General features: G+C 42.4%; 1 protein-coding gene across 5 annotated transcripts in view; it reads right to left on the reverse strand.

The window, feature by feature from the left end:
• The window catches only part of larp4b (La ribonucleoprotein 4B), a 105,827-nt gene that overhangs the window by 5,772 nt on the left and 84,640 nt on the right, over window positions 1-15,415 (reverse strand). For all 5 annotated transcript variants that reach the window (XM_033044760.1, XM_033044774.1, XM_033044747.1 and 2 more), the window contains 4 exons: window positions 15,220-15,265; window positions 10,024-10,200; window positions 8,582-8,715; window positions 4,018-4,129 (listed from right to left, as the gene is read on the reverse strand). In XM_033044760.1, coding sequence (XP_032900651.1) covers window positions 4,018-4,129; window positions 8,582-8,715; window positions 10,024-10,200; window positions 15,220-15,265 — 469 coding nt within the window. The remainder of the gene's footprint in view (window positions 1-4,017; window positions 4,130-8,581; window positions 8,716-10,023; window positions 10,201-15,219; window positions 15,266-15,415) is intronic.

The following is a 15,415-nucleotide window of genomic DNA, read 5'->3' on the forward strand; positions in this document are numbered from 1 at the left end:
AGGCTGAACATCTTCGATTTGAACAGACTAGAGAAAATCGCGTTTTAAACCCGCCCCCTCTAAACGGCGCCAAAATCGCGCACACCCGCAGTGGCAGATTTTCAAAGACGCTTCAGGTAGGCTTTGCAACATACCTACAACTAGTCAAGGACGAAATAAACTAATTTGTGCTTGAACGATGTTAACTTATTTTCTGTTGTCCCAAAAAATCCAATCAGCTCTCCATGCAAGTTTACTGATATACAGTGCCCTCCATTATTATTTATTATTAATTTTATTAAATCGGTGAAAACAGTGGTGCTGGTTTCCGACGGGCATGGTGACGGACGCACCACAAATCTCTGGCCTCCATGCAGCTGGTAAACAAGCTCCTCTTTTGTCTCCACACATGCGTCTTCCATCAACGTCTTCAGCATCGTCTTGACTGGCCGTCCCAGGTCACGTCTACCATGGGTGGGTTCCCACACCATAACCTTGTTAGAGGCATTTCTGGGTGGCGGTGGCAGTGACCAGCGAGCCTCATCTTTCTCAACCTGATCTTCTCGGTCAGAGGTGGAATCTCCCCATCGGGCTGGGTGTTGGTGATGTGGTCCCTCCAACCGGCATTTTGAACTTTTCTGAGCATTCAGGTGCAAGTACCATCGAGAGACCTGGACAGCGCTCGAGTGAGAGACCATGCCTCACACCCGTACAATAATATGGTCTCTACAGTTGCATGGAAGAATCTCAGTTTGGTATTGAGGGCTTTCCATGCGTGCGCTTTCCGGACCTTGATGTCATTCTCCGAGCTCTGTATCCTCACTCCCAGGTACTTGAAGTCCTCCACTTTCTTGAGAGATGCACTGCCACCGGTCTTGGGAGGCTTATGATCACCAATGTTGAACGCCATGTACTCCGTCTTCTTGGCATTGAGGTGGAGGCTCATTTTCTCCCACTCCGTCTCGACTCTGCCGAGCAGCTCCTGTGCTTCCCTAATCTGGTCTGACAGGACAATGTCATCAGCGAAGTCGAGGTCTGACAAGTGGACTAGCCCGATTCTTCTCGAACGCCTTGGGGTGATTGTGAAGCCGAGGTTCCTTGAGCGCATGCCTCTTGACATAATCAAGGACAATGATGAAGAAAAAGGGTGCTAGCGTGTTTCCCTGTAAAAACTCCCCACGAGGATCTCAAACACTTTGCTCTCACCATCCGGGGTGACAACCTTGGCCGTGGTGCCCAAGTGCATATCCTCAATGGCTCTTAGGAGACGAGGAGGGATACCGTAAGCCTTCAAAATCCTCATCATTTAGCATCAATGAATCGAGACAAACGCCTTCTTGAAGTTTATGAAGATTAGGATGGCCGGTAGGTTGTTATTCCTCTCCTCCTCAATGATTCTTTGCAGGGCAAGGACCTGTGTGACCGTGTTCCTCTTCTTTCCGAAGCCGTTCTGATTACACCGTAGCTTTGCGTCGATAGCAGCCCTAATCCAGTTGAGAATCAAGCGGGTGTAGACATTGGCCAAGACACATGTCAGGCTGAAACCACGATAGTTCTCAGTCTTATTCAGGCTCCCAGATTTGAGGATGGGGATGATGTTGGATTGTGACCACTGTGTTGGCTTGTCATTCGTCATTAGCGCTGTGTTGCAAAACTTGAGCATGATGTCGTCAAGCTCACAGTTTTTCAACACCTCTGGAAGGATGTTATCAGGGCCTGGACTCTTCCCTTGCTTCAGCGGGGTCTTCGCTTTTCGCAGCTCCTCCATGGTGAAGGGGCCGTCATGAATCTGTACATCCATGAGGACAGTCTCGATCTCCTCATCTTCCTCAGTGGCAGTTGGAGGTGATCCAAGCAGGTTCTTGAAGTGGGTGAACCATGTGGTGGTTCGATCCTCTGGAGAGTTCCCGTTGATGACCTGACTTGGCCTTCTTCCTGCCCTTGATCTCGTTCACGACACTCCATATCTCGCTAAACCCGCTTGCCATCGTTGGCTGCCTCTACTCCCTCTATCATTCTCGCAACCTCTTTCAGTTTGTCGTACACCTCAAAGAGTTTGGAATTGGCTGCCTTCAGGACCCCTTGAGCTGTTCCATCCTGATCCTAGTGTAGGCCACTTGGCATTCAACAATTACTTTCCGTGCTGCAAAAACTTCCGGGTGCTCAGAGCTGCGACTTCACTTCACACGCTTCACTTTGGGTAGACGCTTCATTGCTTCAGAGTTGGCCTCTATGAACTGTTCGTAGCGAGCCCTCGCCTCAGCTCCTCCCCTTTCCTCTTAAAAAACATAGAAAATAGGTGCAGGAGTAGGCTATTCGGCCCTTCGAGCCTGCACCGCCATTCAATACAATCATGGCTGATCATCCAACTCGGTATCCTGTACCTGCCTTCTCTCCATACCCCGATCCCTTTAGCCACAAGGGCCACATCTAACTCCCTCTTAAATATAGCCAATGAACTTGCCTCAACTACCTTCTGTGGCAGAGAATTCCACAGATTCACCACTGTGTGAAAAATGTTTTTCTCATCTCGGTCCTAAAAGACTCCACCCTTATCCTTAAACTGTGACCCCTTGTTCTGGACTTCCCCAACATCGGGAACAATCTTCCTGCATCTAGCCTGTCCAACCCCTTAAGAATTTTGTAAGTTTCAATAAGATCCCCCCTCAATCTTCTAAATTCTAGCGAGTACAAGCCGAGTCTATCCAGTCTTCCCTCTCCTCTTCGCGTTTCTCCTCCTCCAGCTTTTGGAAGTGGTTCACCCACTCTACTGTGTATTGGGCCTGTAGATCTAGTCGAGAGGAAAACAACTTCTAGTCCACTTTATTATTATGGTTACGGCATTTGCACATATTTGGGGTAGACAAGGCACAGAAAGAAGTGGCTTTTAGGAGTTTCATATAGATGGGCAAAGGAGGTTGGCATGGATGTAATGGGACAAAGGACTAATTTCTGTACTGTATAACTATGACTATATTCTGGAAAAGCACAAATTCTTAACTTTAATGTGGTAACAGCAAATGCCTTTTGGATTGCTAAACATTTGGCATCTACTAGTTTGCCTTTATCCACATATTTTCAAAGAATTATTGCTTAAAAATATTATCGTTCATAAAATAATTGGTCCTACGAAATTTGCCCATGCAATTGAAAATCATTCCAGCATTTTTTCCCCCAAGGTGTTAGAATAACTTGCCAAACACTTGCCACCTATTGAACAGAGCTACTAAATAAATATCAGTCACTTAAAACCAAGGCATGCAGAAATTTCTGTAGAGGGAGTGAATCTCTGGATTTCTCTGCCCCAGAGAAGGTGGAGGCCAGATCATTAAGATATAGTCAAGGTGGAAATAGATGAATATTTGAAAACATCAAGGAATTGAGGGTTATGAGGTACCGTCATAGAAGAACTGAGGCCAGCATAGATCAGCCATTACCACAGTGAAGGATGGGGCAGGCTTAAGGGATCTGGTGGCCTACTCCTATTTTTTTTTTTTTTTTTTTTTTTGAGTAACCATCAGCTTAGTTTCCCTCTTCTTTTGCAGTCACTTCTTTTTAAAGAAGGGTTCTTTGAGTTAGACCTAATTTTCCAGCAGTGATCATGCTGAAGGGCCCCTTTCTGTGCAACGTGATTCGCCGACAGACAAGATAGCTCAGCCTGAAAGGAAGACACTTGGACTACTTTGAAACATCTAAAATATCAACTGGAATCCCAACATTTAAAAAGGTAGCATTTTAAATTCCATTTATACAATATGGTTGCAATGCCAGTTTTTAAAGCCAAAACCTATCAAAATTTAAAAATTAAGGAAACACTACATTTCCTGGTTTTGTTTAACACTGCCGTGTGTTTTAATGTGGATTTTGGTCTTGACAGATCACATGCACTACACAATGTTACATCATAAGATGTTGCTTCATTTTACCCACATTGCAAACATTAACATAACAGAAAAATAGGGTGCAAGTTTTAAATCATTTTTGTTTAAGATATAATGATGCAAAATAATAACAATTTCCTCTCTCCAAGACACTTACTGTGGCTGCTCCATTGACTTGTACTGATTTACTTGCAGTAGAAAGAGGTGTGGTCAATCTTTCTAGTGGAGTCTGTGTTTCTCTCTGCTTGGTTTCTTGATTCTTTGTTTCACTACAAAAATAACAGTTTCTGTAATAATCAATCATAAATGTTCTGCAAAAAATAAAAAATTTGCACCATCTGCAGCTAACATCCGAGCCAAAAGAGTCCACTTCCGTATACACAAAACAAATCATAGGGCGGCACGGTGGCGCAGAGGTAGAGTTGCTGCCTTACAGCGCCAGAGATTCGGGTGCAATCCCGACTTCGGGTGCTGTCTGTACAGAGTCCGTACTTTCGCGCCATAACCGTGTGGGTTTTCTCCTAAATATTCGGTTTCTTCCCACACTCCAAAGATATACAGGTTTGTAGGGTAATTGGCTTGGGTTTGTATACTTGGTATAAGTGTAAATTGTCCCTAGTATGTGTAGGCTTGTGTTAATGTGCGGACTTGGTGGGCCAAAGGGCCTGTTTCCGCACTGTATCTCTAAACTGAACTAAAAATATGGAATTCAATAAAACAAGATGCACGAGCGTGTGCAAGATACCAACCATTATGGCTACAAAAATTCAGTGCCACCTTGTACTCAAATTCTACGTTCAAGTCTACACCATAGATTAAACAAAAATTCTGATCATTTGGGCAGATGGTCCATATAGCTCCAGGGGGCAAAAGATAAATGGGGCAATGGCAAATCAGAACGGAGCTGGAATTATCAACAGTGAAAACAGTATAACTTTCAGTGTTCAGACAAATGAAAGTGGCAACAGCAATGCGAGTGCATTGGAAGTTGAGAGTGGATCTGTCCGGGAACAAGGTGTTTTACATTTAGTCATGTGTGCAGAGGTAGGGTTAATGAGAGATCTTGTTTTGGATCAATTCCAGGTACCATGAGAATCTGTGGTATAAAAATCGATGTAAATCAAGGCAATAACAAAGTTATGAAGGACAAGTGTTCTCCAATGGATTAAGAAAATAGGCAGAGGAAAGATCAACATATGAACCATTGCAGCTACTTGATATACTCAGCACTAATTAAGCCCCTCTGATTGAGATTTTAAAAAATCATGTGCGATTAACAAGATAAAATACTATTAAAATCAAAAACTGATGGATGCAAAGTGACTAAACCTAGCGCTACACCAGTAAATAAAGAATTATTTAAGAACTATCAACAAGAGACTAAAAAGTTTGAGATAAATGATAAACACCAAAGCTTCTATAGATTTTGAAAATGATGATTAATACTGGGGAAAGGAATGGCAGACAATTTAATACAATAATTTTTATGTTTTTTCAATGGATGACAAATTATTTTCAAATAGGAGAAAATATCTTGTAACAAACCGTCATAATTGAAGTATAAGAAATACGAAAGCAAAGTATTTATTTTTATACACTTTTATATCTAAAAACAGGCTAAAACACAAGTCTGATGAAGGATCCAGACTAAAAATGTCACATCTCTATTTTCTCTGGAGATGCTGCCTGACCTGTTGAGTTACTATGACCATTGTGTCTATCTCTTACATTAAAAAAAAATAGGATTCAGCAAACCGGTTGCCGGCACCAACTCGTTTGTACTCAATTGCTCTTTCAAGGAAGTGGCAACAGAGAGTATAGGTGCTGGTTGAAGTTTTCAAAACTCACCATGTTCTGGGAATGTACCAGCTGATTAGAAAACGATAAATGCCAGGCTCTTGCTCAGCAGGAGAGGAAGTCAAGAAGTGGCAAAACTATAGGCTAGTTAGCTTCGAATTGTTTGACGCGATAAGCAGAAGGCATTCAATAAGGTGTACACAAATTGTACATTTGATCTTTTATTTAAAAACATGGATTGAAAACATGTTACCATGTAGCAAACAGAGTTAGAATAAATTGGTAATTTGTAGATGGAATAGACACCAACAAGAGTCAGAATCTGTAAACAATAGACGGGCAAGAGCTGCCTATATTAAGTGAAATTGAGTAGGCAGACTGAATTTGCTGATGATATGAAAAGAGATGGGAGGGCAGTTGCTTTCAATTAGAGCCTGCAACAGGTTGTGTGAATGGGCAAATGTTTGGCAAATGGGCAGAAATGCAATGGACTTCTGTGTAAGTCGTCAAAAATGTCAGCTTTTGCCTAAATGGAGTAGATTGTGGAGGCTACCTTATTGGAAAAGTACTTAAAGGGGGAAAATAAGTAAAACATTTTAAAGCAGGGGCAGGGAACCTTTTCATGGTGGAAGGCCTCATTAAGTTAGCTGTAATCTAATAAAGCCGCATCCAAGAAACTTCTATCAGATATACTTCAAAATGTACATTCTTTTGTTAAAATAGCCCTCATCACTTACTAATGTTTTAATTGTGGCTGTCAGTCGGGGAGGATTGTTTCGTTGAATCTTCTTTTACTCTTTGGTATTTTAAATACGTTCATTTTAAGATTAAAATTAAAATTAAAATAATTAAAGACGAACAAATACATATTAATAAAAATAAAAAGGATTTGTTCTACAAAATTTGGATTCATTAAAAAGGCCGCACTTAATGGCTGAGAAGGCCGCAGGTTCCCCACCCCCGTTTTAAACCTTAGTGAATTGAGGACAATGAGGAAATAACATGGAAAATGTTGTGGTCTGGAGTGGATCAGCCATGATCAACAGGACAGATTAGTGAGATCTGCTCACATTTCTTGCATGCTTGTAAAAGGAGGGTGAAAACAATGGAAGAATGGGAGACCAACAGAGGTAGGAAGGATTGTAAGTAATAGGTCAATGGGAAAGGACACAGATATGCAGGATCATGCATGTGTACACATCATACTGCTCTTAAATAGCTCTGGTTTCCCTCCACACTCCAAAAAAGTATATGTTTGTAGGCTAATTGGCTTAGTATAATTCTAAATTGTTTCTAATTATAGCATTGGTGCAAAAATCACTGGTCGGCGCTGACTCGGTGAGTCGGGCCTGTTTCCACGCTCTCTCTCTCTCTAAACTAAACCACCCACTTATTAGCAGACTGTTTAAGGCACACATGTAACTCTGTAAAAAAAATACCGAGCAGGAATCATTAATTTGTGGCAAATTAGGCTTTTGTGTTGAAGACCATCCACTTGAAAAGTACTGAAAAGCACTGCTTTAAGTGTTGTATCACTATTTTGAACATAAGGAATTATCAAATGTCCGGTTTAATTTTTTTTGTCCTCAATATTCCCATAAAACATGGATTACCTGTTCATTATTACAATGTTGTGAAAGGCAGTTTGTGAAGTGGAAATTGGCTGCTGTTCTCTCAAACTGACCCTCAAAGCAGTGAGACCAAGATGTGCCAGTACACATATCGCTCTTTGCTGTTGGTATTCATGGTAGATTGTCATCCTAAAAGCTGCTTAAAAGCCTGACAGCTAAATTTAATTGATATTCTTAAAATTTTAGTAATTCATGTAATATTAAAAATTCCAAAAATTTGAACATCTAGTTTTTTTAAATTTTAGAACGTACTCGTATCCCATACTGGTCACAAAAAAGCACCACTTTAAAGGCGCATAATTAGCTGTAGGCCACTCAGGACAACTCAAGCCCAATACAAACCTGCAAAATATATATATTTCAATTTTCATATTCTACATGAGAACCTCAGGAAAGATAATGGCAGGGGTGAACGATAATTTAAATTTCTTAGTGGAAAGATCATGTTGTTAGCTTTGCTGATTCAATCCATCCATATTTATTGCACAGGATATTTTCTTACCAATATCTTGGGCAGGCCTGTACAAACTTTCTTTCACCATACTTTGTTACTTTAGTAACTATGTTACTTGGCCATACATCAGAGTTGCAGCAATAATCCTTTTAGAACACAACTGGTCACAGACCTCCAGTCAAAGAAACACCCCTCCACCATACAGTCTTCTATGACCAAGCCAACTTTGGATCCAATTTACCAACTCACCGTGTGACTTAATCTGTACTAGACAATGTCAAATTCTTTCAATGCTTGCGGACAATATTCACTGCCCTAACCTCGACAATCGTTTTACTTGCCAAGGACATGCCATGGCCCATTTTAAAACAATTTTAATGGTCTTCATGACTTTTATGGACATGGCTTCAGAATGAGTTTGCCCATTTAACAGGAGATAATTGCTCTCAGGGAATTGTAAGTCCTTGCAATTCTCTACCCCAGACAGTATGGAAGTGAAATCAGGATGGAAATTAGCAGGTATTTGAACCACAAGTCAATTTTACTATTGTGTGAGAAAGGTAAAGAATAGATCCACCATGACCTCTTTGAATGGCTCAAGGTGTCGAATAGCATACTCGGACTTATTTTCTTCAATTGTGGGTGGGGGGGGGGGGGGGGGTACCATCACCTCAAGGAGTGCAGTGGCACAAAATTACTTGCCATGTTTAAGGTCAATTAAGGATGGGCAATAAATGTTGGAATAAACCTACACATTTAGAATATTTTTTAGTACATCGTTAACAGATTATTGCTCAAGCACACTTAACTGATTATAAAAGAATAAAACAACAACTTACTTGATTTCTGGAGAATGAGGTGGCGAAGGGGAGGCCTCAGAACTAACTGGCAGTGCAGTTGGAGATACGGATGGTAACGTCTCCCGTGGTATTCCCGAAGGTATAGTGTTAGTACTTGCATCCACGTTTACGCTCTTTAAAAAAAAAAACACATTCCCATTTAGGCCCAAATACAATGCAATACCATTTATTGTCATTTGAACCTCAAATGAAGTTCAAATGAAATTTGGTTTCTGCAGTCATACAACATGAAGAAACAATTATACAAGACACACAGCCAACACAATTCACACAAACATCCATCACAGTGAATCTCCTCCTCACTGTGATGGAAGGCAAAGTCTTGTCTCTCCCCTGCTCTCCATTCTTCTCCCGATGTTAAAGCCACCGGCGGGCGATGGCATGTCCCATGGCTGTTAAGGCCGCGTAGGGCGAGGCAAGGCCCAGCTCCGGGTCGATGTTGGAGCCCCCTGGCGGGCGATGGCAAGTCCCGCGGCCGTTAAAGCCACGCCGGGCGATGCAAGGCCCCGCTCCGTGTCGTTTTTAACCCCACAATTCGGGTGAGAGAAGTTGCCGTTGCGGGAGCTCCGAAAAACGGTCTCCCACCAGGGACCCGCGAGCTCCCGATGTTACCGTCCACCGGACCTGCGGCTGGAGCCTCCGAAGCTCTGAAGTCAGGTCGCAGCCGCCACCACAACTCTCCACGGCCAGCTCCACGATGGTAAGTCTGCAGGCGACGTGACTGGAGCCCTGCCGGTCGTTCCGGTTGGAGGCCGCTCCACGGTGCTAGGCCCCAACGACAAGAGACCCGACAGGGAAAAGGTCGGGTCCCCCGTACAGGGAAGAGATTTAAAAGTCCCCCCACCCCCAGCAAGATTCTTTCTTTCTTTTCCTCAAGGTCTTAGATGCTGTCAAGTCTATCTAATATAACTTATCATAAGAACAAAAAATATTCAGTTCCTGACTAACAGTAATCAACTCCCAACATGACCCCAAAGCTTTAAGTTGTTATGGACTTTTCATAAGGCGCAGTCCTGCTTTCAATTCTTGCTTAACCTACCCTATCTTCATTTATCTCACATTACAAAAACATCTGTTTTTAGACAATGCCAAACTTTGCTCTTGCGCACCGAGTTCATCTAATGGCAGATGCTTATTTAGCCACAATGCCTTTTGAAACTGTTTCTATTCTCCTGCATTATCATCTCTCCACTTATAAAACCTCTTCAGACCATTTACCATGGCGTTGCCTTTGATGTTTTACAATACTGCTGACACTCATTAACCTCAAATGTCTCTGCAATAGCTACATGTATTAAAAAGCCCATGAATTGACAGCCCCCTCCATAAGATATCAGAAGATTCTGCACTTCAAATCTGTTCTCTTAAACAATATTTATAACTCATCCAGCTATAACTTTCTTGAAAAACAATCACTTTACCTGTAATATTTGAGGCTTCTCTTTCGGGATTATTTTCACATTAGCAAGCCTGTTCTCAAGAACTTCTTCACTCTTCAGATTGCCAGCAGCTCCAGGCAAGGGTGGAAAGTTGGACAATCCTAGTTCAAAGTTGGGCGATGGTGGCTTTGGTGGAGGAGGGGACTGTGTCTGGGATCTCTGCCAAAGATAAAATATTAAGTGTAATTATCTTCTGGTCGAAGTTAAAACCAATCCTGCTTTAAACACCGTCCAAGAAAGGAAACTATTAAGCTTTAACATGGGATCAATAAGAGAAACAAACACAGGGAATGGGTGCCATTTGCCCTGAGGATGTATAATGTCAAGAATCTTCCCAAATCTTGCATCACAGCAGGAACCCAAAGATGACCTGATACAATACGAGGGGCACAAATAAGCAAGATAATAGAATACTATACTCTTTCGGTGAGTAATCCAAAACTAGAAGGCATTGGGTTAGGATAAGGGAGAAGAGAGGTTCATGGGGTATTTTTTTCCACTGAGAATGGTTGTAATTTGGAACGTAATGCCAGAGTTAAAACTGGTAGCAAGCACTGTCACAACATTTAAGTACAGGTGCACAACCTTTTATCCGAAGATCCAAATAACGAAAACCTCCGAATAGCGGCCATTTTTTCGGTCCTTGAAGAAAGGTCCTTGAAAACGTTCACCGAGGGCGGCCCGCAGAGGTGACAGCGGAACCTCCGGTCGGTCCTCGAAGAAAGGGGAACTAAATCCCCATTCATAAAAGAGAAGGTGAGGGTATATTGCGCGGGAGGGTTAATAATTGACAATATGCTGCTGCCTGCCCGCTGAGTTAAAAAGTTCCCACGGTAGACTCACGATACACAGTGTTTCGTGAGTCTTGCGTGGGAACTTTTTAACTCAGCGGGGCAGGCAGCAGCAGATTGTCGCTCGCTTCAGTTTCACCCCACCTACACCCCTCTGCTTCCCGGCCATGTGTGTGACCCCCTTCCCTCCCCTCTCCAGCTCCCTGCCCATTGCACCGGCGCGGGGGCTTTGCACTGTCTTCAAGTCGGCGATTGCAGCAGGACAGTGCCAGTCACCGGAGACGTCAGGACCAACGGGACACCGACCCCCAGGCCCACTGCAAGCACGGAGATCCCAGAGACCCACAGCCAGCAGCAGCCCAGCCCCGTTCCAACTCCAGAGGAAAACTGCAAACTGGCCGGAGACGTCAGGACCACCAGAAGCCGTTCCCCGAGCTGCGCCCCCTCATCGGGACACCGACCCCCAGGCCCACTGCAAGCACGGAGATCCCAGAGACCCACAGCCAACAGCAGCCCAGCCCAGCCCCGCTCCAACTACAGAGGAACCTGGGTTGCGGATGACGGGGCGCAGCTCGGGGCGTCGTAGGGGCCCATCGGGGAGCGGGTTCCTGTTGGTCCTGACGTCTCCGGCCACCTGCCATCCTCTGGGAACTGTACCGCCCTTGCAGGAGAGTGGGGTTGTTTGCAGTTGCAGAGGGAGGGGGCAAGGGCGGTACAGTTTCCAGTCTCAGCTCCAGTCCAGGGGGGTGGCCGGAGACGTCAGGACCAACGGGACACCGACCCCCAGGCCCACTGCAAGCACGGAGATCCCAGAGACCCACAGCCAGTAGCAACTCCAGCCCAGCCCCACTCCAACTACAGAGGAACACGTAGGGGCAGAAGCTGATGGTGTGCAAGGTACGTCTTGTTCTTGGGGTGGCGGATGAGGGGGCGCAGCTCGAGCTGTGGGCAAACTGCCACTTGTCGCCGTAGCGGCCCATCGGGGAGCGGATTCCTCTGGAGTTGGAGGGGGAGGGGGGTATTGTGCTGTTTGATCGCCCCCTGCTATCCCAGGGACAGGGAGACACAGCGGCTTTTTAGACTGGTGGGCAATCACTTCCAAAGTTCTGCCCACACAGTCAGTACACCTCTCCTACACTGCATTTCATACAAACATTTATTCTGCAAGAAAAAACTACATTGAAGACTCAAACTCGCGACTGAGTTTACTGCCGGGATCAAGGCGCAAACTCGCGACCTTGCGGATATGAGCCGAGCACTCTACCACTGAGCCAGCCATTAAAATCTACGCTAAAAAAATTCCATTCCGAAGACCGACAAATTCTGAATTACGAAAAGTGTCTGGTCCCAAGGCTTTCGGATAAAAGGTTGTGCACCTGTATTTAGATGCGCACTTACACTGCCAAGAAAGATAAGGCGATGGACCAAATGCTGGTACATGACCTTTATATAGATAGCTTCCTGGTCAGCATGGGCAAAAGCCAAAGGGGCTGTTTTATGCTGCATTATTGTGAATAACATTATGTACAAAATTCAGACAGGAAGAATGAACACATCTGAACGCCAAATCTGTTTAAATGTTACTCGAGAGGTGTTATGTAATTTTATAGTCAACCTCTAGACATGCCAAAGTTCTATTGAGCTTTGGAAATACAAGTGTAGTCACAGTGACAAGATAGGAAATGGACACCAACTTAAACATTGGCATCTCAGATAATCTGTTCGGCTATGCATTTCTGAGAAATAATGTTAGAGTGAGAAATAATGTTAGAGCCTTTACACAACAACAGCTCAAAAGGTGTTATCTTCCCTCTGCATCACCCTTGCAATGTTATATTTATCTAGGAATGCAGCAAAATATTCCAGACCATCCCTTGACATTTTTGGTGATATAAAGCTCGTAAAAATGAATGGAATAAAATTGATACAAGGGAACAGGATGAGGATATTCAAGAAATCCTGTTTGCATTTCTGTCCAAAGCAACAGGCAGCTTGCAACCAGAAAGGAAATCGTCCTATTACTGCAGATGCATTTTGTTAACCTCCTCAATGAGGTTTCAACTAATTAAATAATAAAGTTAAAATACAAAACATCAATTCCAGGTTAATGTAAATTCTTCATTATCACACATATCTTTAATTATTTTCCCCCCGTGCTTTTGTCCCAAGATATCAACAGCTTAAATGTGCTTTTGCACTGGAACATTGAAGGAAATGTACATTAAGCACAGGGAGAGTGAAATTGTTTTGATGCAATCTAGCTAAATACTGCATGAAAACAAGGATTGAATGATTTCTATGCTACAAGTTTGTCACGCCTGTGGGACAATGTTCCTGTGCATCTCTTGTATTTTCACTGCATTCTTTTATTTTTATAAATGTCCAGAATGCAAACAAAATATTGGAGGAATGTTCTGCAAAACTAACAGGCTTGTAAACTTAATTTGCTGTTTTTACTACTGGTACCTGCAATGAAATTAATTGAGATGAAACAAATTTAATCTTGGTTCATATCATCTGGATATTATTTTATACTTCAAACATGTCCAATATGTTTCAACAGGTTCCAGTCAGCCCATAAAAATAGAGTGGCTAAATCTATGGGCTCCCCAGGATTTAATTGAGAATTTTGGCTAATTCAATTAACATTAAGCCTACATTGAATCTGATCAGAAAAACCTCAATGTTAATTGTGCATACCAAATAATGCAAAACCTGTTAAGCACTTGAGAGAAGACATGCCATGAAACCATCCAACATGTTCAATTTTAAATACAACCTTATTATACAAAGTGCAAGTAGACGGCAGGTAGATTAAAAAAGAAAAGAAAATTCTTCATGCAGTTACCCAAGCTAATTGCTTGTAACGACATAATGAAACATCCCAGATTGAGTTAATTAAAAAATACAACATACGTCTGAACTTTAAACTATTTCTGGGGAAAAAAGGGAAAGATGAAGTTATGAAAGGACCATGGCTTATGTTGATACAGTGGAAAATTAGAAATCTGGGGAAATTAGAAGTCAGCAATTTCTCATCAATAGCACACAAGATTAATGAAAGCGAATGAAGAAAAAACATCATTCTTAAAAGCTGTAGCACAATAAATTGATACGTTTAAAAAAAAAAGCAATGTTAAACCAAAGACTGGAATGTGGTGTAAAATGATGTTTATATTGCACCTTGTCTATTTTCCTTGTAAATGGTGTAATGACAAATGTATATTCTCTACTTAACTAGAAGGTGCAGGGCAAGTTGCTGGGGAGGAGATGGCAGAAATCACCGGTGTTGCCCTCATGTTTTAAGATATTAGCTGAAATGTGCTGAATAAGTTTCATTAACCTTGGATTCCTCTCCCACATTATGTTTTGAAATGAAAAAGAATGTGCTGACTAGAATGATGTGTACTTTATCATTAAACTGGATTACGAATCTCTTTCACAACATATTGTGAAACATCCAGAAGTCATTCACAATAAAGTAGTTGACTAATTGAAAATGTGCCTGAAAAATGGTTAAAGGGATGAGTAAATGTTTTGGTTAATTTATTTTAAAGGTGCATGTCAAATAGGAGTTTAAATAAAGGGACCAGAGTGTGGAGCCAGTTGCTAGCATAGCTGTGGACAACTGGATCAAATGATGTTGAGTGAAGAGAATGTAAAGCGATTCAAAGACAAGGGCATCTTTTGCCCTGAAGTGGATTCAATATCTAGCCACTATTATCTACCCAGCAATTAACCTACAAGCTGCACGTCTTTGAAAATGTGGTAGGAAACCGGACATCCTGAAGGAAACCCACACAATCACCCAGGGATAAAGTGCAAACTCCACATAGATAATACCTGTAACAATAGGATTGTTTATTTAAGTACTGTTGTACGGGGGACTGGTTTAGAGGTGACACCGGGGGCGCGGCCCAGTTCGGATGATGACTGCACAAAGACAATAAAGTTCAAGTAAGCAAGACTGCTTTAATAGTCCATTATGTATAGTCCAGATAGAGACAGAACATAATGAAACAATACCCAAGGTCAGAATCGAACCCGGGTATCTGGCACTGAGAGGCACTAGCTCCACCAGCTGCCACTTTAGGCTTTTCTCCCTCATCAGACCAAGCACAAATGTAAAGTAGTACTCAATTGCATAGTCTGCCACTTTATAACACAAATAGTTATTTAAATGAAGGCAGGGCTTCTGTCTGAATATTTTGTATAGCAAATTAGAGATAACAGAATTCAATACTCTCAAACCAGTTCCACTCCTCGTAATTGAACATGTTGGATGGGACAGGCAAGTTAAACTGGAATGATTCCGAACTGCCATGAATAAGCACCCTGCTTCAATAAAAATGAAAGCAATAAATTTCAAGACTGCAAAATATCATACCGTAAACTTGTCTTCCCTTTTCTTCCTGTATCCATATGAATTCTTCCTGGAAAAAACAATACAATGAAAATTTAATTAATCGGAGAAAAAGCTAGTTTCCATCATATGCTTTGACATGCCAGTTCATACGGTCTAAGTTTATAGCTTGCTTTGTATAAAACAATGCAAAATAAATTGAGACGCTGTTGGGTTTCTA

This window comes from Amblyraja radiata, chromosome 2 (genome assembly GCF_010909765.2).
Source record: "Amblyraja radiata isolate CabotCenter1 chromosome 2, sAmbRad1.1.pri, whole genome shotgun sequence".
NCBI classification, from domain to species: domain Eukaryota; kingdom Metazoa; phylum Chordata; class Chondrichthyes; order Rajiformes; family Rajidae; genus Amblyraja; species Amblyraja radiata.